The sequence below is a fragment of the Lepisma saccharinum genome, chromosome 7 (assembly GCF_977018435.1).
Source record: "Lepisma saccharinum chromosome 7, izLepSacc3.1, whole genome shotgun sequence".
NCBI lineage: Eukaryota > Metazoa > Arthropoda > Insecta > Zygentoma > Lepismatidae > Lepisma > Lepisma saccharinum.
The window spans coordinates 22,847,057-22,873,706 of NC_139235.1; the positions used below are offsets into that span (position 1 = coordinate 22,847,057).

The 26,650-nt window shown below is 40.6% G+C and overlaps 1 protein-coding gene across 1 annotated transcript in view; it reads left to right on the forward strand.

Annotated features, from left to right (window-relative positions):
* The first annotated feature begins 1,561 nt into the window (after positions 1-1,561).
* The window catches only part of ft (cadherin-related tumor suppressor fat), a 372,095-nt gene continuing 347,006 nt past the window's right edge, over positions 1,562-26,650 (forward strand). Inside the window, exon 1 of the mRNA XM_083125080.1 lies at positions 1,562-7,911. Within this exon, the coding sequence (XP_082981206.1) occupies positions 2,644-7,911 (5,268 nt within the window). The 5' untranslated portion in view covers positions 1,562-2,643. The remainder of the gene's footprint in view (positions 7,912-26,650) is intronic.

Sequence of the window (26,650 nt, forward strand, 5' to 3'; positions counted from 1 at the left end):
CTGCATGTGCTTGTGAACGACAGCCGGCAACGTCGAGATCCGGCGCCGTAGGTAGAAGAGAGCTGATTGGTGGAGAGGCCATGACAACACGTTCCGCCCCTCCTCCGTACCGGCAGGCAGCGTTTCCAACCACGAAACAAAGTTCCACGAACTTGACACTTGGCCACTTGCCCCGAACAGCAAGTATTGCGTGATGTTATCCTTTTATACTCACTCCATTTAGCGGAGCTGAACTTCGAGAAGCTTGGGTTCGAAACCCGTATGAAGCATGGACACTTGCTGTTTCGCAGACTAGCTTAAATATCCCAATTCAATTTTTTTTACCATTCTCATAAAAACTGGAGCGGAGAAGCAAGAAGCAAAACAAAATATACCATTATGTACCATTCTAAAATAGCTTGGTTTTGGTTTGGCTCATTTTTCGTTTATTTACGGGACCAGTCACGAACAGTTATGGGCTGTAACAACATTAACTTTTAATAACAATAGTTACAACGCAGAAGGGTTCATAACTGTGCAATATTTGCACGTATTGATACTTGCAATATTATATGATCAAACTGCAAGGAGAATAATAAAAGATGGTTACTTTTCGATAAAAAGTTACAAAACATAAAGTAGTGCCATCTTGCGGTTGAGATTTAAATTATCAAACATGAGGACAAGGCATTATAAAGGCATAGAAGTTCAAGTCTAGATTAGAAGTGGTGTAAATTAAATGTTTACGCTGTAAAGTCAGTGGCGAATTAATGACGACCTTGTCTCGGGGATGCTGGAGATTTTTTTTTCAAAATGACAATTACAAAAAGAGTTTATTTGTAGCTTTAGATGTACATGAAATATAAAACTGTAGGTCATGCCTGGACTAGCCTTTTTACCAATAAGTTTCAGTCTATGGCACATAGGGATGTTTGGGGTCTTACCAAAGTAAGAATGTGTTTTATCGCCTCTGTGGCCGAGCGCGATGTTCCTTGGTTCGAGTTCTGCCCTGGGCATGAATGTTACTGATTAAGTGTCCCTTCATCAATTTCATCCAATCACCTCATCGTCGCTATTAGCCAAAAAGGCAGAAAAGCGACGCTAAATGAGAAAAAAATTTAAATGCGGATACAAAAGTTAATCTTCAGCAAATTTTTGAGATTGGGTATCGCAGAAAATATTTTGTGTGGGTATTGTTCCATATTTCAAGGACATCTGATTATGTGGAGATTGGATATGCACCCCCCCCTACAGCCCAGGATATGTCCCCCCTCATCACAGCCCCCTTCGCGCTTTACGCTGAACTGAACAATGCCTTTGGGAGAGCCGTTTTTATGGGGGAGTTGAAGATAGTGCATTAGGGTGCCAAGTTTGAATTCTGGATAAGGCATCTTCAACGTCGCGATTAGGGTATGAATTCCAAAATAAAAATAGCCTTCGGGTCGACATCGAATCTAACTTTATTTATCGTTTGGTTCTTTTTACCGTGTGGCGGTTGGCAACACCTGCAGCAAGGTGAGATGGGTGGTATCCAGCGCTCGGGTCGCGAGGCAAGAGACGGGGTTTTTTGGGATGTGTTAGGAAGGCAACGGGGAAGAAAAGGACCGAAAAGTTTGCTTACTTTCTGAGGTGAGATGAACGTAGACGGTCTTCAGGTTTGTGTCGTAGGAGTCGCAAATTCCGCGAGTGTTTCCGTGCAGTGTTTTGTTTCGCGTTGAACTTCGGTGGAAGTAGACGAACCTCGGAAGACCAAGAAGCTTTGGTGTCCACGAGACATTCCAGGGAATCCGTGCTGGGATTCTTCGCGCGAGGATAAACAAAAAAGAAACGTTTCCTTTACGACGCATCGTGTGCGCTTTCAAACAGTTACGGGTTTTGATTTTTGGTGTTGTGTGTTGTGGTTACATTCCCCCCCCCCCCTTATCGACGATTCCCGAGTGTTTGTTGGCCAAGGCGATACTTTCGACGACTCTCGCCCCTGACCCCGTGCTTCGGAAGACGTTCCTGCCCAACAGCAGCTGCTTCGGTCAGCCATGTTGAATATCTTCCAGGAGTAACCTTTTATCAGTTCGTGGCCAGCTCCTTCCTCCCCCCAAAAGGAATCGCACTGAAGTGTTGGGGAAAGAGAGGGCATTCCCTTTGAGCATCCTGCAAGATTGCTGTTACATGTGTCCGCGTTGGATTTGCCTCTGTGTGCGTGTGTGTGTGTGTGCGAGCGGCTCGCCTGTTTATGAGTGACCCACGACAGCAATGAAGCAACGTGTTTCGGTGTTTCTCGCCGCCTGTGACCAAAACCTGTGGACTGACGTGCTTCCAGACAACGACCAGTGTTGTGCTCATGTAATCCAAGGCTGGTAACCCCCCTGTTCCTCCCCCCACCACCCAGACCATTGAAATGCTATGCTGCTTGTCAAAAAAGTTGTGGTAACACGGTAATGAAGCCACAGCCCTCAGGGTTTCGAACCCACGTGCTTGAAGTTAGTGTGACAGTTCCAAGGATGTGTTCGAAAGTAACAGTGCGAGACGAAACAACAACAAAAATGTTACTGGTGGTAGTACTCACGCACCACCCTTGCCAGTGTATATGCTGACCGGTGTCAGTGGTGCGATTTGGGTAAAGATATATTGCTTGCTGTTAGTGAGGAAATTGACTGGTAGACAACCATGATTTGTCTCAAGAGAATATGGAGGTCAGGACTGCTCGTCCTGGTGTTCCAGTGCGTTTTGATAGCCTCGCAAGGCCCCGGTCCGGGTCCCGGGAAAAGGTCCCCGAAAACTTTGATAGCCCCAATGGCATCCGCCCGAACATCCATGACGACACTCGCGGAGGCCCAGATGCAATCGCGAGCGGTGGACACGAGGGTGACGCTGGAAATTCCAGAGGGACAGCCGCGGGGGACGGTCGTGGGTTCGATCCCCACGAAACCTGGCTTCACGTATCGCTTCAATGAGAACCCGCGGGAGTTTCATCTGAATGCAAGCACGGGCGAGATAACAACGACGGCGGTGCTCGATCGGGAGTCTCTCAGGAACGACAGGTACGATCTCGTCGTGCTTTCAAGCCAGCCGACGTACCCCATCGAGGTGAGGATTGTTGTGATCGATATGAACGATAATTCTCCGGAGTTTCCCGAGTCCAGCATCGAAGTCTCGTTTTCCGAGAGTGCGAATACGGGTACGCGGCTCATCCTCGACACGGCGACCGATAAAGATTCCGGCGTCAACGGCGTCTCCACAAACTATCGGATTGTTGACGGAAACGAGGACGAGAAATTCAAGCTTCTTGTGACCACCAACCCCAGCGGAGAAACCTCTTATCTTCACATGGAGACCACGGGGAAGTTGGACAGGGAGACGAAGGCGTTTTACCAGCTAAATATATCGGCGCAGGACGGCGGGACACCGCCTCGTTTCGGCTACCTCCAAGTGAACGTCACCATCCTGGACGTGAACGACAACCCGCCGATATTCGACCACAGCGATTACATTGTGTCTCTGAACGAGAGCGTCCCGCCAGGAACGTCCGTCCTGCAGGTCATGGCGACGGACAGCGACATCGGCGATAATGCGAAGATCACATACTACCTCGCAGATACGGAGACTCAGTTCACGGTCGACCCGGAGACCGGGGTGATTTCAACGGCCGACACGCTGAACTGCCAGCAGAACTGTCCTCATCTCAACGGAGGAACCAGCGGGTGTCCCAAAAGTTGCGTGTTCACGGTTTTCGCAAGGGATCACGGCACGCCGCGGCAGGACGGCCGCACTTACGTCACGGTCAATCTGGTGGACGCAAATGACCACGACCCCATCGTGCGGTTCCGCTACTTCCCTCCAACGGCCGGGTTCGCAACTGTGGACGAGAACGCTCAGAATGGTTCCGTGGTCGCCGCCGTGTCTGTCATAGACTTCGACGAAGGCCTCAACGGAGAAACGACGGTGGAGATCCGAGCGGGGAACGAACTCAATCACTTCAGGCTGGAGTACTCCAAGAGCTTCGACATCGTTCGCGTCAACGGGGTGCTCGACAGGGAGGAGATCAACAAGTACAATCTCACCATCGTGGCCACCGACAAGGGCACACCTCCTAGAAGTTCCACAACGTTTCTCATCATCTACGTCAATGACGTCAACGATCACGAGCCTGTGTTTGAAAAGAGCGAATACTCGGCGATACTAAGCGAGCTGGTGCCTGTCGGTACGTACGTTGCAGGGATCACAGCGACGGATGAGGACACCGGAGTCAATTCTAATATATACTACGCGTTTGTCTCCGGCAACGAGCACCAGTGGTTCGATATAGATGTGGACTCAGGGTTGATAACCACCAAAGGCATGCTTGACCGGGAGGTGCAAGGGACTGTCCAGTTGAAGATTTCTGCAAGGGACGGGGGACCGAATCCTAAGTGGGCGTATACGCAACTGAAGGTGACCATATTGGATGAGAACGACGAGAAACCTGAGTTTGCACAGTCGAGCATCAATGTTAGTCTTTCGGAAAGCACCCCGCCGAACACCCTGGTTGCCATGCTCACCGCTTTGGACCACGACCAGGGAACGAACGGAAGCGTGACGTACAGCCTGCAAGCGGACGTTGACCAGAACTACCCCAACATGTTCGCCCTGGACTCGATGACCGGACAGCTGACCACCAAGACGAAGCTGGACAGGGAGACCATATCAGAGTACGAGATCAAAGTCATCGCCAAGGACCAAGGTATACCTCCGCAGTCTTCGACCGCCACCGTGTATCTCTTTGTTGAAGACGTGAATGACAACAGTCCCGAGTTCTATCCTCAGCAGTACTTCGTGCCAGTGGACGAAGAAGTTCCCGTGGGAGCGCCTCTCCTGCAGGTCACCGCCAGCGACGAGGATGAGGGAGATAACGCCATGATAACCTACAGCATTGCCAGCGGAGGTGACGGACTGTTCCACGTAGACGAGAAGAGCGGAGAGGTGTCGCTGAAGGCGCCAATCACAAACTTCCAGAAGTCATTGTACCGACTGAAGATCACCGCCAAGGACAAGGGCGACAGGAAAGCAGTAGAGGATGCCGTGGTCGAGATTATAAAGAGTCATGACATGGAGCATCTGAACTTTGACACTTATGGAGGGTACCACTTCCAGATTCGGGAGAACCATGAGAAGAAGGAGCCGTCCATCGGAAGAGAAGTCGGTAGAGTCAGAGTGAACGACAAGGTGACCAGGAATGTGCGATATTCAATTGTCTTCGGGGATCCAAAGCGGACGTTTCACATCAATGCGAATACTGGTATCATCACAACGGCCAATAGGATCGACAGGGAGCAGGTGGCGGGGTACTACTTGACGGTGGTGGCAAGATCTGGGCTGGCGTACGGGTCTGTACCTGTCAACATTACGATCCTTGACGAAAACGACAATCAGCCAATGTTCGCTAGAGAAAAGGAGGAGGCGAAATTGAACGAGAACGCACCCGTTGGCCACGAGGTCTACGTAGCCAGGGCGGTGGACAGAGACGCGGGAGTGAACAGCCGAATAACATACAGCCTGACGGACAGCGCCGGGGAACAGTTCCGGATTGCGGAGAACACCGGAGTCATCTACCTCAACAAACCGATCCGGGCGGAACCCGGAACAGTCCTCCATCTTGAAGTCATGGCCACAGACTCAGGCGTCCGCTCTCTATCTTCAAGACACTCCGTCTCCGTGCTCGTCGAGGATGTGAACGACCACACTCCAGTTTTTGACCACACCTCGTATGAAACTTCCCTCTTGGAGTCGACCCCAGTGAACGATCGATTTTTCGCACTCTTCGCCACCGACGTCGATTTAGGACCGAACGGACGCATCTCTTATGAGATCACCGAGGGTAACAGTGTCGGGAAATTCGGAGTGTTTCCGGATGGCTACTTGTACGTCAAGAGTTCTCTAGATCGAGAGGAAAGGGATTATTACTCGCTTGTCGTCACCGCAAGGGATCATGGGAATCCTCCCAGAAGCTCGGCCGTGCCTGTGGTCATACATGTCATCGACGAGAACGACAATAAACCAGAATTTACCAACAGCACCTTCAAGTTTCATATACGGGAGAACGAGCCTCCGGATACTTTCGTGGGGAAGCTGACAGCAACAGACTTGGACATTGGACGCAATGCAGAGTTGACCTTTTCAATAGTCACCACCCAGAACGACTTCGTTATCGACCCTAAGAACGGGTTCATCAAGTCCCTTCACTATTTCGATCGCGAGTCTCTCGTCCAAACATCCGGACAGAACTTCATCACCCTAGAGGCGGCCGTAGCGGACAACGGGGTCAACAGACTTAAAGACAAGGTCAAGGTCAACATCTACATCACTGACGTCAATGATAACGCACCCAAGTTCCTGAGGACCCCGTACAAGGTGCAAGTCTCCGAAGCAACGTCAACAAGTTCGCAAGTGCTTCGCGTATTCACGGTGGATATTGACGACGGACTGAACGGAGATGTCTTTTACACCATCGTTGGTGGGAATGAAGACAGGAGCTTCGAGATAGACGAGGCCACTGGCCAGATCACGCTTGCAAGAGCGCTGGACAGGGAGACGACGTCATCGTATGAGCTTGCCGTAGCCGCGTACGACGCCGGGGAAAGCGTCACTCTCAGCGCGACGACCAAAGTGTACATTGACGTGTTGGACGAGAACGACAATGCCCCCGAGTTCACCCAAACCGAGTCCCAAATAACGATTCTCGAAACCACACCTGTGAATACAGAACTCATCCAGTTCAGAGCCACAGACAACGACCTGGGCATCAATAAGGAAGTGACATTTTCTATCGCGGCAGGGAATCGAAGGGACACCTTTCACGTCGACGCCACGACCGGCACCCTGTACCTCCACAAACCGGTAGACTATGAAGAACTGAGCGTGTACTATCTCAACATCACAGCAAGCGACGGCGGCAACCCTCGGTTGTCAACAACAGTGCCTTTCACAGTGAAAATCGAAGACTACAACGATAACCCTCCAGTGTTTCCAAACACAGCAATAGTTCGCCAGATCCAGGAAGGAATTCCCGTCAAGACCCCAATAGTGACTGTCACAGCCGAAGACCCGGACTCTGGCGTCAATGGAAAGGTCAGCTACGCCATTGTGAAGCAAGAACCGGAGGGGCGCCACTTCGGTATCAACCCTAGCAACGGGGTCATCCACACGCTGAGACCAATAGACAGGGAATTTGCTGACACTTTCAGACTCACGGTGGTGGCAACGGACCAAGCGGTGCCGGAAACGACGCGCTTGTCTGCCGAGAAACTAGTGACTGTTATCGTCGAGGATATCAACGACAATGCCCCATTCTTCACCTCCATGAACACCGCCATCTTGCCCAAACCAGCCAGCAAAGAGTCTGTTGTCATGTATGTACATGCTAGGGACTTGGATTCGAGCACCAACGGACTAGTGACGTACGAACTAGTGAGCGGAAACACGGACCTCTTCAGCTTACACCGGAGCACCGGAGCTCTCACCCTGAAGAGGAACATCCCGGATCCAGAAATCCGGTACCAGCTCACCGTGAAAGCGACCGACGAAGCGGTGCAAACGCAGAGAAAATCAACAGAGGCCTACGTCACTCTTATAGCATCCTCGTTAAGCGATGCTGGGGGACCTGTGTTCGGGTCCAGCGAACCGTACGCGGGCAGGGTGTACGAGAACGAACCCGTGGGAACAAGTGTGCTCACAGTGAACGCTCGCCTTCCTTCCAACACACTCGCGGGAATCGAGTACTACCTGACCAATGTGACTGCAAGGGGGAAGCAGGTCGACCGTCTCTTCGACATTGACACGAAGCTAGGAGTCCTCTCCACGGCTGCAGTGCTTGACCGTGAGGGCGGATCGGACATCTACGAGGTCGAAGTCTACGCAATCATCGCCAGCAGTCCCACGCCTCATACACAAAGTACAAAGGTGAGTACCCTTGCACATTTTATTAAAACTGCCGTGGACTTCGTGATGTGTGCCCTTTTATGTCAAGCGCCGCTTGCAGCGTGCAATTCGGCAGAGTCGCGTCCTGTGAATTATTGAAATAAATAAACTTGCACGACCAGGGAGGAACGTCCTCGCTCAATCCCCTCCAATGCAATATTTCTTCCAGCCTTGATAGCAACGGTAATGATTCCGTGCTTACCGGCTGGTGGAATAGTCTGTGCGTGAGTGTAGAAGAAGAAAGAAACGGGAATGTTAACAAATTGCACCTTGCAAGACGATGTTCATGCGGCCCAAGTCCTACCACAATATTTCCGCTTGGCGATACATAACCAATGTCCTACAACTGAGCACCATATTGGCGCTTTAATTTGCTACACAAACAAATGGTAAAAAAATCTTTCTCTGTTTTATAAATAGTAAAGATATTTACAAATCGTTTGAGGGAAATCCTTGAATTTTAGTGTTGAGTTTATGCCCAACATTAACTTGATCTTTGTTACAAAAAAAAAGCCTAAATAATTATGCTAGTTGTTCTCGGAACATTTGCAAATATATAAGTTTATCCTATCATTCGCAAATATATCTTGGCAGTTTTGTAAATTGACTTGTCTCGGTTTTGTTGTTGTTTTGCCACACTTTTTTTATTATTATCCTATTATTAATATTTGATTATTAATTATTATTGAGGTAGATTTTACCTTCACAAACATATTGGGATTTGTTTCCATTGATTCATTATTTTGACTGGTTATTTCCCAGGGTATTAAAAAAATGTAGTTATGTGACTTCACATTGCATTTGATAGGTTGGACAGTTTCATAAGCCAAACTCAGTGGCAAAGTGGTCAGTACAGCGCGCTAAGATGCCAAAGGCCTCGGGTTCGTATCACGGCCTAGCCATGGAATGTGCCTTCATCAATTTCATTAAAGAATCACTCATCTTCGTCGTCGTGATTAGCCAATAGTATCAGAAAAGCAACATAAAATATCCGAATTCAATCAATCAACAATTTTATTCAATTCATTTTCCATTTGTGCCTTAACTTATCTTGAAGATCTTTGTAAAACCTGAAACACTAGAACCACTCCAGAATTGAAATTCTGTGCAAATTTCTCGTGTCACGAAAATTCCCCAAAATAGAATAACATTGCCCAATGGAAACACCACTTACTTCATCTTTGTCAATTGTGTTAAAATTGTCATTCACTATCATTGCGAAATATGTCACATTGAAATATTGCATAAAATTATCGGAAGTGATATCCCCCCCCCCCCCCTTTCCTCCTTTTCGGCATGTTTCAATTTTGTAAGCGCAAGTGAAACAATTTCAGTTTCGAGCGAGATTCAGTCACGAAAGTCGGCAAAGCAAAGTTCAAGTACTTTTAGATATTTTCTCGCAAAACAAATGATTAATAAATATATTCTGCATTACCATTAAAGCAAAATTCTTTCCCTCCCAAATTCTTCCTTTGAACATGTTTAGATATCAAGTTTTATAAAGTCTAAAGGGCCTCCCACATGGCGTAGTCGTAAAGTAATCAAGGGGTCCCGGGTTCAGTGGAGGCACATTGCACAGTGGTTCGGATCCCACTTTAAGCTGCAGGTCCAGTACCGATTAGCCTATCTGTGCATAAAGCGAACTTAAGGTAAACGGAGGTGCTATGCAATACACAATTCTTTAAAATACATACTTTATTGGTACAAGAGAAAAGCATATTCTATTTTCAATGATCTTTTAAAAATTTCAACAGTATGAGGTTTCCGTACCGCTTTATTTTAAAGACAGAAAAACTATTATTATTATTATTATTAATTTTATGAGCTCGAAGTAAACACTAATGAATATTTTTGTACATAATTAAAATACTAAATTTTACACGAAAAGTTTTAAAATATGATCTGTAACATTTACGAAGCTTGTAAAATACTTCATTGCATGGGTGTAAATTTGATGGCACTTCATTATCCACATTATATTCATTCAATACGCAATTTGAGATGAGGAATGCCCCCTTTTATGTTTTTTTATCAAGAATATGTGACTATTTGTAATAGTTTCTGAGTACAGTAAGCCCAAGTTTACGTTATAAATATCTAGAAATGAAGCCACACGAAAATTTTCCAATAATGGTCTAGAACACACTATAAACAGATTTATTTTTTTCAAAATTTTGAATATGGATGCATTTTTCGAAAGGATGAATTTTCGATAAACATATTCTTGAGACGACAAATTTAATGGAGTGATGAAACGCATATGTTGATTTGTATATTAAATAAGCCAATTCCAGAAAATAGCCTTGTTATGTGAAAAATTATGTGTGCTAATAATAATCATAACAACGAGTGTATGCTCAGTAGTGAATAACAAATTAACATATCAGTGGTCTCCAGTTTCATAAATTTATGGTCTTTAGAAGATGCAAAATATATATTCGCCCTTGACTAGATGCAAATAACTATTGATGCCTGAGCATAGCTACAGCAATATTCTCGATATAACCAACATAGTTTTAATTGATTCGGTTTTTTAAAAAGTCCCCGTCTAGGGACTGGTTCTAAAGCGTATTTTGTAATTTTTTGTAAATTTGAGGTTTAGTTTTTATTTTGCACAATCTTGCCTTAAGAATGCATTTTTAAAATTATTATCGGTTTCTTTCATCACTTGAGCTCTCTCCACAGTATGTACACTGTAGAAGGCAATCAATCATTTGTTTGTATAAACTCAATTTTATCTAACCTTCTTTCATCATCATAGTCGCGATTAGCCAAAAGTAACAGAAAATCGAAGCAAAAAATATGAAAAATGAAATAGAGTATAAGGATTGAAATCTTAAGAAGTCCATGTACTGACTATTTTGGTGCCTTTTCTTATTCTATATTTAATCATCATTTTGGTATTTGTTTACCTGATTTTGCACGTTTTTAGTGAGTATAGACCACAAGCTCTTTTGCACAAAATTATTTACCTCCGTAAGTAAAGATGAAACATTACTACAAAAAAATCCATGCTTGTTTACTTGCATTGAAATAATAGTATTAATGACAGAGTAAAAAGCAGTGCTCATCGTCGTGAATTTAATATAGACTACTATAAATATGGACAGCTGCTATGAAATCATACTTTGCTCAGTCGAGACAAATTTGCACAAAACAAAATTACCTGATCCTCCCTTCCACAAAAAATAATTGTAAATACTGCTTGCGGATGTATCAAAACAAAAAAACTATGTTAGATTCGTGCATTCTTCGTCACATCTCTTCTACTACTGTAGGTAATCAAGAATAAGGATATATTTGCTTGAAATACGCAAAAAAATCAAAGATACAAGTCTACCTTATCCAAAATTCTTAACACTGCACTAAAATTACATAATTCCAGTAAGGTTAGTTCATATTCAATGTTTTTAAAAATGCTTGGTAATCTGAAATGTGATGTGTATTTTTTCCTTAGTTTCTTCCATCGTCGTCATTCATTTATTATTGTCATTGCGATTAAACCACAAATGGAATTTATAGCAATTATTCTTTGCAAGTTGGAATTTTCGAGAATTTCGGGAAAAAAATCAGGTTTTGGAAGATGTACTTCAATGCCTTTGAAATTCTTTCTTTGATTGATTGATTGAATTGGCGTTTTAAGTTCACTTTATGCACAGTAAGACTAATCGGGACTGGACCTACAGTTTAAAGTGGGATCCGAACCACTATGTTCCTCCATCGGGTATCGAACCCGGGACCCCTTGATTACAAGGCAACGACGCTACCACTGCGCCATCGGGGAGGCCCCGAAATTCCTTCTTACAGAAAGATCTGAGTTCGAAAGCCAGCGCGTGAACATTTAAGATTGTTATTTAGTGTAGTTCATCTAATTACAATTCATCCCATCGCGTTTTGTTATTTAGTGTAGTTCATCTAATTACAATTCATCCCATCGCGTTTAACCTAAATAAGCAGAAAAGCTACGCTAATAACCAGTATACAATGCAATATGTATTTGTGGGTATTGTTTATTCAGAGCGAGCTTGAAAGTCAAAATATAGTATTTGCAAAATTTCCGTTACTGACTGCGAGAACACAGATATGTAGTTCTAAATATTTACTAGTAACATGCCCATCTATGGCATTATTGTGCTAAGAATGCTTTAGTTTCTTTCTAGTAACCCGCAATTCACACCTTAATTTGGGTATGGATTCGGAATGCTCATCACGGTCACCTTTGATACAGCTGTTACTTTGAAATCATATTTGCGTCGTTTTTGTTCATTCTTTTATTTTGGACCTAACAGCTTTTAAGACGTTTTTGTCAATTTTTACGTCTTTTAACTAGATGCCTGTGAATTCATGATCATCGTATATTTTTATTGAACTTTGAGCTTTACATTTGGCTGTTTTTCCCCAACACATAGCTTGAAAACATATTTATTGTTTCTACAATTCCATCCACCCTCAACGATAATTTACGCCCCAGGAAAGGCCCTGACGTACGTATACAAAACGATAGTCTTTTGTCGTCGCCTTGTAATCAAGGTTTCCCAGGTTCGATCGTCGGTGGAGGCACTGCAATTTGAATCCCACTTCAAACTGTAGGTCCAGTTCCAAAGAGCCTATCTGAGCATAAATATAACTTACAACAAACTCTGACAAACACTGTTAGATGACAGGGAATTGAACTTAGGAGCGAGAAAGTCAGGGAATTTTGTAAAACTGTTCAAGAACCCGGAATAATCTTTTCTTTTCCAGGCAAGATTGGAAACTGAAACACATTTCACTCTTGTCCTTAGTCGCTATGGGTTTTCAGCAATGTTGAATAAACTTGGTTTGCGTAACATGCAAAATTTGAAGACTTAACACTTACGTATTAGTGTGTTAAATCAGTATAAGGTAGTCCAGGAAATTTATTTAGAAGTTCCTGGAAAACCAGGAAATGTTAAGGAATTTGGTTCTGCAGTATGAGTGGGAACCCTGATGTGTCCCAACTGATAAAACCAAGTGAACTCTTGTTGGGTAACAGAAATTTCTTGATGCTGTTGAATAAAATGCTCCAAGCCACTAATCATAGCGTGCATATCGGTCAGTATTCACAGTAGAAAGGACTATTTTCCCCATGCAAATATAATTTCACAATTCTTTCCTAAAATTTTGCTGCTTTATTAAATACACATTCAAGTACAGAGTGCATGCGAATGTTGAGAAATTCACTCTGTAAACAAATGTTTTCAAACTGCACCTTGACAGCAATGTTGCTGTGTTTAGGACTTCAGTAAATATTTAGCTACCATGCTCAAATTAGTGTTCATAGGATAATTACTGTTTGCCAACAACCGAGAAGATTTAATTCCCCAAGAAAGTGAAGATTTCTTGCTTGGGAAACCAAGCAAATGACAATAAAGAAACATCATAATGTAAGCATATTGTGATGGAAAAAAATGTGATATCCTAATGTACATAGTACGGTATAAGCAAATGTGGATGTTAAAAATGTGCTCTTCTTTTTCCCCTACCGCGAGGTGACTCTGCCTACGTGAAATGTGATTTCATTTGTTTACAAAACGTAATAACACCGACAATTCCGGATAGGTATACTTCTTTAAAACCAGGGAGATTAGATTTTTTCACTGATTTGTCTAAAAAAAAGTTAATAACACACGAAACTTTCCAAGACTTTTCGCCACAGCTTATTTTGAACGTTGTATCTGTAATATAAACAGCATAAACTTTCCTGGACAGATATGCCGCGAAATTCAAATCTTTGCAAAAAAAAAAAAAAAAAAAAAAAGTAGTTTCTTGTTGGGCAGAATCTAACGACTCGTTTTGAAACTATAGGGTTTGCAAAGGGTTCAACGCCCTCGCTCTGGAGCAGCCTAATTATTTATTTCACCAAACATATGAGAGAAGAATTCTTATTATGTGGAAGAACCAGCGCAATTTCTAAATTCTGAAAAAAATATATGTGTTCAAATTCCATCTAGAGTATCCATCCAATATAAGCTGTTGAATAGTCTAGGGCAGAAATGTCTAACTTAGCTCTCAAGAGAATAATTGAACTATCAACTTCATCATTATCACACCTGGAATACTAATTCTTGATAATATTAATAACATTAATTATCATCATGGAGTTGCATGTAGATTCGTATTACACTGGTCGAAATCATCTGTCGCAAGCCTCATGATGGGACTGTCATTTTTAGTTTCACGTCTTAACTGAATCAAACAGTTTGTCATTTTTGGCGACTATACCAGTCTGATTCTTATACAGAGATGGAAATGCATGCGTTCTTTAAACTTTATAGTGCAGAAACAAGAGGACTTACTGTTTCCAGTTAGGTGTTAGGACAAGGGTTAATCTTTGGGAAGTATCTTCCTCGTAATACCTAGGTACAACCTTGAACCCCATTATTGCAAGCCAACGAGGCTCTGGCATCTGTACTAACAGCCAGTACAATCTTTTGTGGGGTTGTGTGTTGTGTCCTGTTCATCTGTGTACTAATTGCCCTCTTACGGCCTTAGGTTTTATCAATGATGTAGTGATCTTAGTTCTTCCATGTGTTTTAATGAACTTGTAGTGAGTTCATCTCATTAATTTTTTTTATATTCTCTTCAAAATGTGCGTTATTTTAACTCACCTACTTACATTAACTCTGCTTTTGTTAAAGGGCTAATCCCCTAATTAGGAGAAAGGTGCAAATATTCTCAGTGCTAATACTCCCATTATAATTTTTAATATTCAGGCAATCAGTCAGCTTTTACATTCCTCTACCCAATCAATTTTATACTTCACTAACTTCATCATTATAAGTGCCTGGGCGTTGCGAAGAGATGGTCGAATCAGTCAGTCAACCCTCTCTCTCCGTGGAAATTGGCATCGTTGACATTAATAAAAAAGAAGCTTATTATTTAGATAGTCGATAACTGAAATAACATTCAGTCCATTAATATTCCAGCAGATTAACCAAAGGGAACATTGAATCAGCGCGAAAAATTGAGGTGTAAAGTGTTCATATTGTACTGTCAAGGAGTAAAATGCCACTGCTAGGGACGTACTGCAAAACATGCCGAAGTTCCTACAATTTACATCCATCTTTTAATAAAGCAGGCTTGTATCGTGTATTGCCTCTTTATTTTCACCTACACTTGGATTGTCTACGAAAAAGGAATATAAATTATAACCGTGTGTTTTAATGATTCCACAACAAATGCTATATCCTGTTGAGTGTACTAAATTCAAGGAATAAATGATTTTGAGAATTTTCAAGAATTCGAAGGGGGAAAAAAGAAGAGAGAATTTTTTGTGAAACCTCCCTAACGTTTATTTTTTTTTCCCGCGGCTTGTAAAATTAATAATAAACCAGAATAACTGTGCAGTTCAGTATATTAATAGCATAAATCGAAGTACAAAACTTTCTAGTGACGACCAGTGTAAATGGATACTTACTGATTTTGATCTCAGCACCGAAGTTCTGGAGTTCAAATCCGTCGTGGGGATGGGTGTTCTTGGGAGAGTGTCCCTTCATCAATTTCATTACATCACCACTCATCCCAATCTTCACAATTTGTAAAAAGTGGCAGAAAGCGGCACTAAATAAGAAAAATACAAAGACGGATACTTGATGAAATTCGTGGTAGAATATCGATAGAATTATGACAAAGAATGCCTTCAACCTTACGGGATTCCTAGTTTTGCTGGCCAAAACGTTTCACCTTCGAAGATGCGAAAATAAACACATGTAATAAATTTAGGTTGCACTAACTTCATCAATTTGTTAATGAATAGCATTTTGGCTCCCAGATGATATGCAATAGTCAGAAAATAGCGCGAAAATTTCCAAGTTCAATGACGAACTTGAACTGTAATTTAAATGGCAACATTACGTTAAATTAATTATAAATTTGACTTTCTCAATATAATTTACATTAAGTGAAGCAAGGTAATTAGTAGTAGTAAAAGAGTGACAGAATGTAATTATGATAATCGGATAGTTTAAGACTGGCAATTTAATCGGTCACACGAACAGTGTTGCAACCTGAAGATGGGATTGTTGATTTGGTTACCATTACTTCCCTATTCCGCCACTTCTGGCTAATAGTGAAGATGAGGATGAGTGATGATATGATGAAATTGATGAAGGGGCACTCACATGAAACGCCTATGTCTAGGCTCTAGCAGTGCGCTAACCTGTTAAAGATGTGGAAAACGTTATTCTTAGATTTGAGAATATGGTAGCGACATTAGTTGTACACCTCATGGACAGATGGAAGCATTTTTATACACCGTGAAACTTCGAAATGGAAATGACGACTTTCAACAGAAAGCAAGATGGCCGATTGTTTTGCTATCTCTGTGAAATTTGGTGATTTGGGTGACGGCCCAGAGGGATGAGGGTTGTGAACCCCACCCGCAATGAACAAGAAAAGGTAGATACAGGTGCCCAAATTTTAGCCCCAAGAGGTTTTTTTTGTGTGTGGAATTTAGGTTAACACAAAATTTGACCCCCCCCCCAGAAAATACCCCCTTCAGCCTCCCCCCTTTTTCCCCTGGAGCTGTCACTGCATTAAATGTTACAATGATGATTGTGTGTAATTATCATTCGCGAATTTTTTGTTGATGCTGTGAATGTATTCCACGTTGTCCTTGCTTTCGTGTTTTTAGGCTATATTACATTAGCATTCATCTTATGGAGGGGAGTGAGAGTGAGTTATTTGCAATTATAAAGGATTATGAACAAATACGAGTCTTAGTTTATTTAAAAATGAATAACGAAACGCGGTGTTGCCTTTTTAAAAACATTTCTTACGTATCCGACAGGCTCAACTTTATAGAAGTTCCAACATGGTTTCAACACGAGACATTTTTATGACGTATGGTTGGATACGACCATACGTTACATCAGATTTACGTGCATGATTAGGCCTACACTAGTCAACTTCTTTATGAAATATGCTTTAAATTCTCCATACCGTTTTATAATTACGGCTGTTGATAGTAGGTTGCGGCAAGATTCAAATTGAGATACTTTGAAGGCATCAATTTCACTATAATTATTAATTAAGATCAAATTATAGCAAGCCTCGGTGGCTATTCTTTTTAATCGATTTTTTTCGGTTCTGTGTTAACGTTTGTTTGTAAATAGCTATTCCGACGCTATGTATTTACGTGAGCTGCTGTGATGATTTTTGCAGTTTAGTGCTTTTGCAAATTGTCTCTTCGATTATTTGTGACCTGTGTGTACGTAGTTAGAATAGATTCAATGAACTATGGTCAGAGTGCGAATTATATAGGTGTTGTCTCCCAACCCCTTGTATCAATATAATGTTCATATTTGTGTCACATGCATTTCTGTTATATATATATATATATATATTTTTTTTCAAGAACTCTTCGTGACGTTCAAATGTCTACAGCGCAATCCAAGGTCAGGGATAATAGATCAATCGGATGCCTTTTGTGTTCTGGAAATTTCGGTTTATTTCTGTGACGTAGGTTGGAGGACTCGATGTTCATTGAATATCCCGAACGCACTAAACCGTTACATATACCTTTGGCGTAAGGAATGTGTACAGTGGGATCCATAAGCAACAAGCAAATTGTCCATCACCACGTTTACTCGCTTTGCTTTATGCAATGAGAACTTCAAGAACTGACTGACACAAAACACCAAACAACCTGCTTACAACCTGTGAACCAGTATACATAGAAATACAGTCCTTAAAATCACGAAGAATGAAGATAAAATCAACCAAAATAGTCATGGACAATTTGCTGAGCAAATTTTTGCTGGCAGATTTAATTTCATTCATGACTTGAATCCGATAGCTTATATTGCATCCGTCCATACTTTTTCTCTTTCACGGATTTCGTTCCACACCAAATTATCCAACATTTGGAACATGCTAACAATTTTCGCATGGTATATTTTATTATTTCTTCGCCTTCGTTCAGTTTCTTAATTTAATTTTACATTTTTACGATGTACACAAACATACAAATAAATACCTACTCATGTATAGTACGATGTACAAGTTTCCTGGCAAATTGTCCATGACTATTTTCATTAATTTTTCTCTTGCGCCCTACGTATTTTTAAACAATGGAGATTTGTCCTTCCATTTGGCGCAGTGGTAGCGTTGGCACCTTGTAATCAAGGTTCCCGGGTTCGATTCCCGGTGGAGGCACACAGTGGTTCGGATCCCACTTTAAACTGTAGGTCCAGTCCCGATTAGCCTTACTGTGCATAAGGTGGACTTAAACCACGAACTCAACCAATCAATGAGTTTTAAGGATGGATTTTTATGTATGCTGTTGCAAAGATTGTCATCATCTTGTTTAGCGTTTTGTTTCATTTTTTGAAGTTCTCATTGTGTAAAATGAAGTGATTTGCTTTGTTTTACAAATCAATCAATCCTTGTTTCAAACATGGTGATGGCCAATATGCCTGGTAATACTTATGCGCTCCACTCTATAGACTGGCAACAGTGTCCAGTAGAAATCAAGACTTCTGAAATGCCAGAGATCATGCAGATGGTTGCTTTTACCGGTATCTATACGTGCATGCTATCTGATGGAATGGCCTGAAATAAATAACGAAAAAGCTAATTATTCTGCTTTTGTGCAACGATTTAAATTTGAAATCTAACTGTAAATATATGCAAGATTATGGCAATTCGATTACTGTATTTTTTTATTTACTTTTGTTTATCAAGCAGATGGAAACTTAGAAATAGGGCAACTAATCTTAGCTAATCTCAGAAAGTTCACTGTCGTACTCACACCTCCACGAATTCCAGACTGACCCAATATAACAGATGAGAATAGATAACATTTGCCCAATTGAAGATTATTTCGATAATTTAGTGGTAAACCTATGATATTACACACAATTCCATCATCCGTAAACCCAAGATTAGAACTTCATGGGAGATTGGCAATTTTTTTTTTTAAATTTTGATTTATTTAATCTAATTGGCTATTGTTATTATTATCGCAGCCACAAACATAAAGAGTATTTATTTAGTTCTTGCAAGAAAAAACTCTACCACCAACGCACATGAACCAGCACATACTTTTAATAACGGAAAACCATTAAAGCTCCCGTGTAAATCGTAGCCACTCGAGATCGTGTTTGGATACACCTATGCGTTCGAAAAGAGGGAGTTGAAAAAAACTTTCACTGATTAAATTGAAAGAAAGTAGGTCATTTGCACCACGATTCTGCTAGGCTTTATCGTTAGCCGTTTTTCCTAGGCTAGATCGTTTGAGAAGATACACTGGGCGGGAACCCGCCACACGCTGCCGTAACAATGCTTATGACCACGTGTCCTACGCCTGTTCCGACACGTTTGTGCTCCATCCCCAAATACATGGATCTAATAACAAACCGGAATGGGCTCAAATGGGAGGCTTATTGTTATCTTGCCGCCAAGCCAGAAAGAAAATGATTTTTTTTATTTCTTTTACGTGTCTTTATATGATACGTTGCAGATCAAGATTTTTTTTTGAAGATAGGCTATGTGCGAATAAACGAAGGCGGGAGGAGGATGCCGAGGGTACCTATCCACGTGATCCAAATGTTCCTGGCAACAAAGCTAAAGGTGCCAAAACTAGGGGGGGGGGGTAAAGACAGTATATTTCCCTTTGTATATAAGATTTAACATAGTGCGGTGGCAAAAGTGGCGAAAACGGGGGGCAACGGCCCCCCCATCGCCCTCCTAATCGCCGCCACTGCTACCAGCGATATTTGATCCCCATCCCCGAAACAATATATTAATAATATTAATATTTAATACGATATCCATAAGATTTCTCAATTTGTTCATGATACAAGTATCGCTTCGTGGTTTCAAATGCACTTTTATTCCTAAGAAATATTTAACAATATTGAACATATTTTGTTTTGTTCCCTAGAAATTTACTGAAAATTTTCACAGAATGGAAAAATCTACAAATGTTAACATATTAACGTAAACTATTTTATAAAAACAGTTCTACGTTTTTTATAGAAAATTCACTCGAATCAACAGTCGAAAAGTGTATGGTGTGTAAGTTATGTCCTGAAATGTTTTCTTCTGTATAGTTTGCTGATAATAATAATATGCGTTATCTCGTCCTAGAAAGAAGAAGTGGAAATATACTTGGTATTTCCTGTGTACTATAATACCTTCATTCAGTCAGTGTGCAAATCATAAACTTGGGGGTGGGGGATTGGGGAGGGGAGTCGAGGGGTGTGATGCCATATCCATTGCTCGATTCAACATGCACACATGTGCAGTGGGATCCATGAGTATTACCGTGCAAATTGTCCATCACCATGTTCGTGCACTTTTTTTGACCCAATATGAGCTTCAAGAATTAAAAGAAAACTCAAAACAAGCTGTTGACAACTGCACCAGTATCAGAGGCGCAACCACGAATTTTTGACTAGGTGGGGCAAGTACCAGGATAAAAATACCAATAATAATAAAAAAATTATTACTATTACTACTACTACTAGTAGTGGTAGTAGTAGTAATAGTGTCAATGATGTTATTATCCTCATAAATTATGCAAAAAGGGGAGACGTCGGTGCTAAAGCATTTGTTTGGAACAAACTATTTGAAATATTTCTTCAACACGTTCAATTTCACATTAGCTAATAATGGAAAACAAGCACACAAACTGTATTCTTCAATGGCAGGAAATGAATGATAAATGCATTCCGAAGATAATTCTTTTTGAACATAACATGTGTAACTTTCGTGTACAATATATGTTTTACACATATGCAACATGGAGCGACATAAAATAAGAAAATACATATGCAACATGCTAACACTAAATTGTGTACGTATTCAAAGTTTATTCAATACATATATACAACACATATTATTCAAATACATTAGGCTACAGAAAACAATTATATTGCGAGCGAAGCGAGTAAGAAAATTTTTAAATTCTATTTTTGCAACCGAAAACAATATTGATTTAATAGGGCGCAAATAATTGCACGGGGCGCCATGGCATCCTCTCTTATAGAACTTTTATCATTTAGATCTCTCGGCGTCCATGCCCCCCCAGCTACGGCTGTGAACTTGACGATACTGAGGAAAGCAGGCATTGCGAGCGAAGCGAGCATGAAAATTTTACGAAATGTATTTTTATTTGCATAAAATTTAAAATAAGGGGGGGGATTTCTTCTCTGTGCCCCCTGCAGTGCTCTTGGCCGTCAACGTTTGCCATCCCCATAATTGAATTCCATCGAAGGTTGGGGGTAAGCTCCCCCCCCCTGCGGTTGCGCCATTGCCCAGCATACATAGAAATTAATCACTTAAAATCACATAGGATGTAAGAGAAAAAGTTAATGAAAATAGTCATGGACAATTTGCCGAGCAATACTAGTGAATCCCACTGTGCAAGGACGTTCTCTCCCTTTTTATTGATTTGATTTGCTTTGTTTTACATCTCTCTTTTGAGAAAAGGTAAAATGCACGTTGATATTATTATTAATAAATAAGAATATTGAAGTAATAAAACTACATAATGACTTATTCTTTGTCAGACTTTCACTGCTCCACTGGTGCTCAATACTATTTTTTTTTTTCATTTTCACAAATCGGTATTGCATTTTGCTAACAAGTGAATGAGTAATGTTCTTGCTCCACAAAAAAATTGACAAATGTGTACATGATCCTGACTAGCCGTCAATAAAAAATCTCAAATATTGTGAAGATCACGTTTCTCAAGTCGTATGTCATTTCATTACACGGAGGACGTTTGGAAGCCAGATCAATACGTGCTTATTGAAAAGGTTTACATTAGAAAATTTACTGGAAATATTGCTGTTATAATTGTAAATGTGTCTTATTGTTATGGGGGAGAGGTGAAAATTTACCTTTTTTATCAGGGCAATTTCTATCCTACAAGGGGTATTTTATCTCCACACCCGTAACAATATATTAATCATGTTTAATACTAGTCCGTATGGTTTTAAATGTCGTGAGTGCAATCGTGGAGGAATTTCTTCCCAGTGATTGATTCACACACACCCTAACACCTTCTCAAAAATTTAACACCCCAGAAAGGTAATTCTGGATAAATCCTTAGCTAGGAAGTCTGGTGTGTAGCAGAGAGAAATCCCGAAACCTGATACTGGTTTGATATAATTTTCATTTCGTACAGTCAAAATTGTATATATTCCAAGGTTTCGTATTGGGAGGGGGACAAGTAACATATTCTCTACTCTGTGTAAAGGGCACAGAACTTCATACCACTTTTCTGCGGTCTATTTCAGTGGCTAGGTTAGGAATGCAAATGTTTTCGACATCACGACGTGCTTTTTATAGCTAGCTGGTAGGGATGATGCCGAATCGAGACTCGCAACGATCTCGACTCGTGAATGAGGAAACGTGGCTCGCTCTCGAAGGGAAGATCTCGATTGTATCTCCAACGAGTCTCGAAATATTAGATGCAAGATTGCAAAGAAAGAAAAACTTACTATAAACAGTGAAACCGTAAGTTTTTCCCACAAAAACAAACAAAATACCTAAAAACAAACACCCCTTTAGTAGTTTGAATAAGTCGCATCTAACAATTTTGATTTGAGCGATATTTTCTTATACCTTACATTGTAATTTACTAACAATTCGGTCTCGTCCCGAAGCTACTGAGTGGTTATTCTTTGAATTCCGAGAATTTGACATCAGTTCTGGTTGTTTTTGTTCACTAACTAAACAGTAGCTGTGCCGAAACTCCACTTAAAACAGTTTCAACAGACATAAACATTACGTTAATAATGATTGTTTCGTGAGCTTTTGCGCTCTTGTCGATGATGGTTTAACTCCTGCCAAGAACTGCTAAGTAATATCCCTGATGCCGACTTCCGTGGCGGAATTGTTAGTACAGCGCGCTACGACGTTAGGGGTCCCGGGTTCGAATCCCGGCCTGACCATGGGAGTTCTTTGCGAGTGTCCCCCATCAATGCGATTAGCCAAAAGTGGCAGAAAAGCGAAGTAAAATAAATCAAATCAATTAATAACAATCATGCAGAGGGCAATTGGGAAGCTATCTGAAAGGAATAAGCCGGTTAGAAAGCCAGAAAACAGCGGCAATGGGACTCGATGTGCTGATTACATATCACAAGTTCTCGGAAGTTGATGACCTAAAAGATCTCAAAAATGACCTACAAATAATTTTCGCTCTCAAAATGGAAGCTTGATTTTTCATAAATTACAAGAGAGTAGTTTAATAATTCGATAAAACCGTTGTTTGCTGGTTTAAACTACTATATATTTTTTCAGGGTTGCATAAAATAACAGCAAGTTTTTTTGTGTGTGTATAAGTCAATTCATCATCAGCATCTGAAAATACTAGTGTTGCCCACGGGACGAGACGGGACAGGCTTTTAAAGATTCGAGACGAGACGAGATTGATCATGTGCCCCTTTGACAAACGAATATTTTCGAGACGAGACAGCATTTCCACGAGACGAGACAGGCCAAAGTCTCGTCTCGTGGGCAACACTAGAAAATACAATTGTTTCGTGTTCATCATATTATTTTATTTTGTGTGTTGTGGCTAATTTTACTTTAAAAAACACCGATTGAAGCGATAATTGTGGCCAGCAAGGGAACCTTAAAGTAGACTTCACACAATGTTTGCTGAAGGAAAAATAAATTTACCGCAATAAATTATTTAATCCATTGTGTTGCATTTTAAGGAAATCTCCTAAACCCAACTATGTTTTATAGATCACCCAGGCTACTATCGCTCCTGCAGTTTTATAGATTATATATTCTCTTATGTGTCTTACAATTGGTCCACATTGCAAACAGCAATGTAATGACAGTAGTATTTTTGTTCATTTTTACCATGTACAGCTGGATCCACAAGTATTGCTCGGCAAATTGTCCACGACTACTTTAATAATGTTTCTCTCTTGTATCCTGTTAGTTTCTAAGGAATAAATTTTTGATTATGCTGATGCAGAAGTTGCCACCAGCCTATTTGGCGTTTCGTTTGAATTTTTGAAGCTCTCATTGCGTGAAATGAAGAGAGTAAACTTGATGATGGACAATTTGCTTGGTAATACTCATGGATCCCACTGTACTCTGTTATAGATTGTTTACAACTGTGTTCACACTCGAGTGACCATAGGCGTGCGTAGACTAATTTGTTTTGGGATGCCTAAAGGGAACAATGTTAGCCTAATTGTCGTAACTTCATGTTCCTTTTTCTTAGAAACTATTAGGTATATGAAGATTAAATTTTAACATTATGGTCTATTAGTATTCGTTATCGCTTTAGCACAGGTTTTCATATCATTATGATGATATTTACATTGTTTAAATTATGAAAGTAAACAATTCAATATCAATATTGGTACTTGGTACAGAATCAACAACTCTAACAAACGTAATACAATACAAGACTATTTTTCCGCAGTTCAGTGCAAACCTTACTACTATCATTTGCATTGTGCTATTAAAACAATCTGTTACAATAATGTCGACAATCACAATACCACTGATAGTGGCTAAAATATATTAAAAATATCAATTTTCAGATTGTATTATTAAGCACGTAGAACTTTAAACCCTCATCGATTCACTGTATAATATATCGTCAAAACAAATCTTTGTCCACCTTACTTGACAAAGACAACTTCTCATAATTTCTATTTGCCCTTTATTAAACCGCCATTATTACCATTGTAACGTATAAATGTAAATAAACAAATAAGTTGAAGAAGATTGCATTAGCAGTCGAGGCTGTGCTCGGGAGAGGGATTAGGTGCAGGCCGATTTATGAAGCTCTGTGCGATTTATAAAATGATAATAATAATGGTTTAATAACAGCAAATAGAAACTACATTTAGAATTACAAATTAGAAAAACATACTTTGTGCTACATGATTACTGATTATAATCGTTAACAATATCATATTGTTTTGGGGAGGAGAGGGAGAGAAATTCCTTACTTTATTTTAACACGCATATTATTTTCATTATTTTAATGGCAGTTTCTACATTTTTTAAATACGCATTGGAAGGATGCGTCCCCCCTCCCTTCGTGCGCACGCCTATGCGAGTGACAACGTTTTCATTCTCCAACAAAGGAATGTTTGGTATATGACAATTCACTTCCCTCTAGAATTTTATCGAGGTGATAGTCTGTGTGTTCATCAATAACAACGCTATCTGTTAATGAAGTGCTTACTCACAAGATTTTCGAAACTGCCCTTGCACACTTTTCGGGAAAGAGGAACGAAAATCTTTGCATAACGCTGGCCTGTGACGATTGAACGTCCAGTTTACGCTTCGAGAGTGTTCGTGCAGCTCAACAAACACATTAAATGACACAAAACATAATAGTCCAGGCCTTTACTTCACGGAGATTGACACAAGATGTAGGAACATTAATTAGCAAATCAAACAGCGGTAAAAGCGCTTGTTATTATACTTTTGTCATCTGTTAAAAGACGCCATAAAAGTTTTACCTTGCCAATTAGCTTTTGCTGGTACATTATTCGCTCAACATAAGTATAATAGCTCCTCGGGTTTTGAGTAGCGAAGCAACGTAATGCCTTTTTTCTCCCCTATCTTTTAAAATTATAATAATTACTATTATTTTAACTTCCAATCCGAATAATCTGTGCGTTGAACCGCAAGGTTCTCTGCTGATGGTCAATTTGCCTCACCCCCTCTTCTCGTTATCAAAGCCCATGGAAGGGAACGCTGAAGTTTGCACGAAGAACCAGACACAGGGGAAAAAAAGAAAACAATGAAGAAAGACCCTTCCAGGTATTCCTTCCCTCCCCCCCTTTCTCCCCCCCCCCCAGACAAGCGCCTTAGGGCTTAACAATTCAGAAACGTATAATCGCCCACTGCGATTGAGTAAGTTTGGGAAGAAAGCAGTTTCGAGGTAATGCTGTTTTCCACTGACTAAATTTTAGGGCAGTTTCCGCTTGAACTGTTGTGCTGTAAACTATGTAGTCTAAGGAAAAACTAATTTGTAGTGCTGTTTTAAAGTGTCATATTTTCTTTTAACCATGTTTAAGATGGTCGCATTACGGATGAGACTGAGGCAATGAACGGGCATTGGTTGCTTAAAAATTACGTCTTGTGGAAGTGCAAATGAAAATACTAAAATGCAAGAAATACTTCTGCTTTCTAGGAACTATTGATTTACACTTCGAATTCAAATCATAGCCCATTATTGCTTCTTATTATCGTAGAATTTTAACAACATTAGACAGTTAATTCTAATTTATACTAGCCTTCTGAATCTAGTAATTAAAATTCACAATATATTCTACATAATTCTCACCGCTTACACCAGTCATAATTGTGTTGTTTACGAAATTACATAAATTATTGTGACTGCGCCACGTAATCTTATAAGCTGTGCACGGATCTGAATGCCACCTCGTTTCAGTATTTTGGTGTGATCCACGCTAGGTCCCAAACAAGGTGTTCCAAATGCACAAAATACAGTTCCATTTTGTTTTACAAATGCATGTATTATTAAATTTATTTTTGTTGTTTATTACTTGCAGTAGGGTTTAACTAAAGCTTGCATGCTCCTTTTTTTTTTGCATATCTTAACTATACGTAGTAATTTGTTAACCCTCGAAACATAAAGAGGTGTATGTATTATTATATAATACACACACACAGGTCCTCCCCGATGGTGTAGTGGTAACGTCATTGCCTTTATAAACAAGGGTCCCGGATTTTATATCCAGTG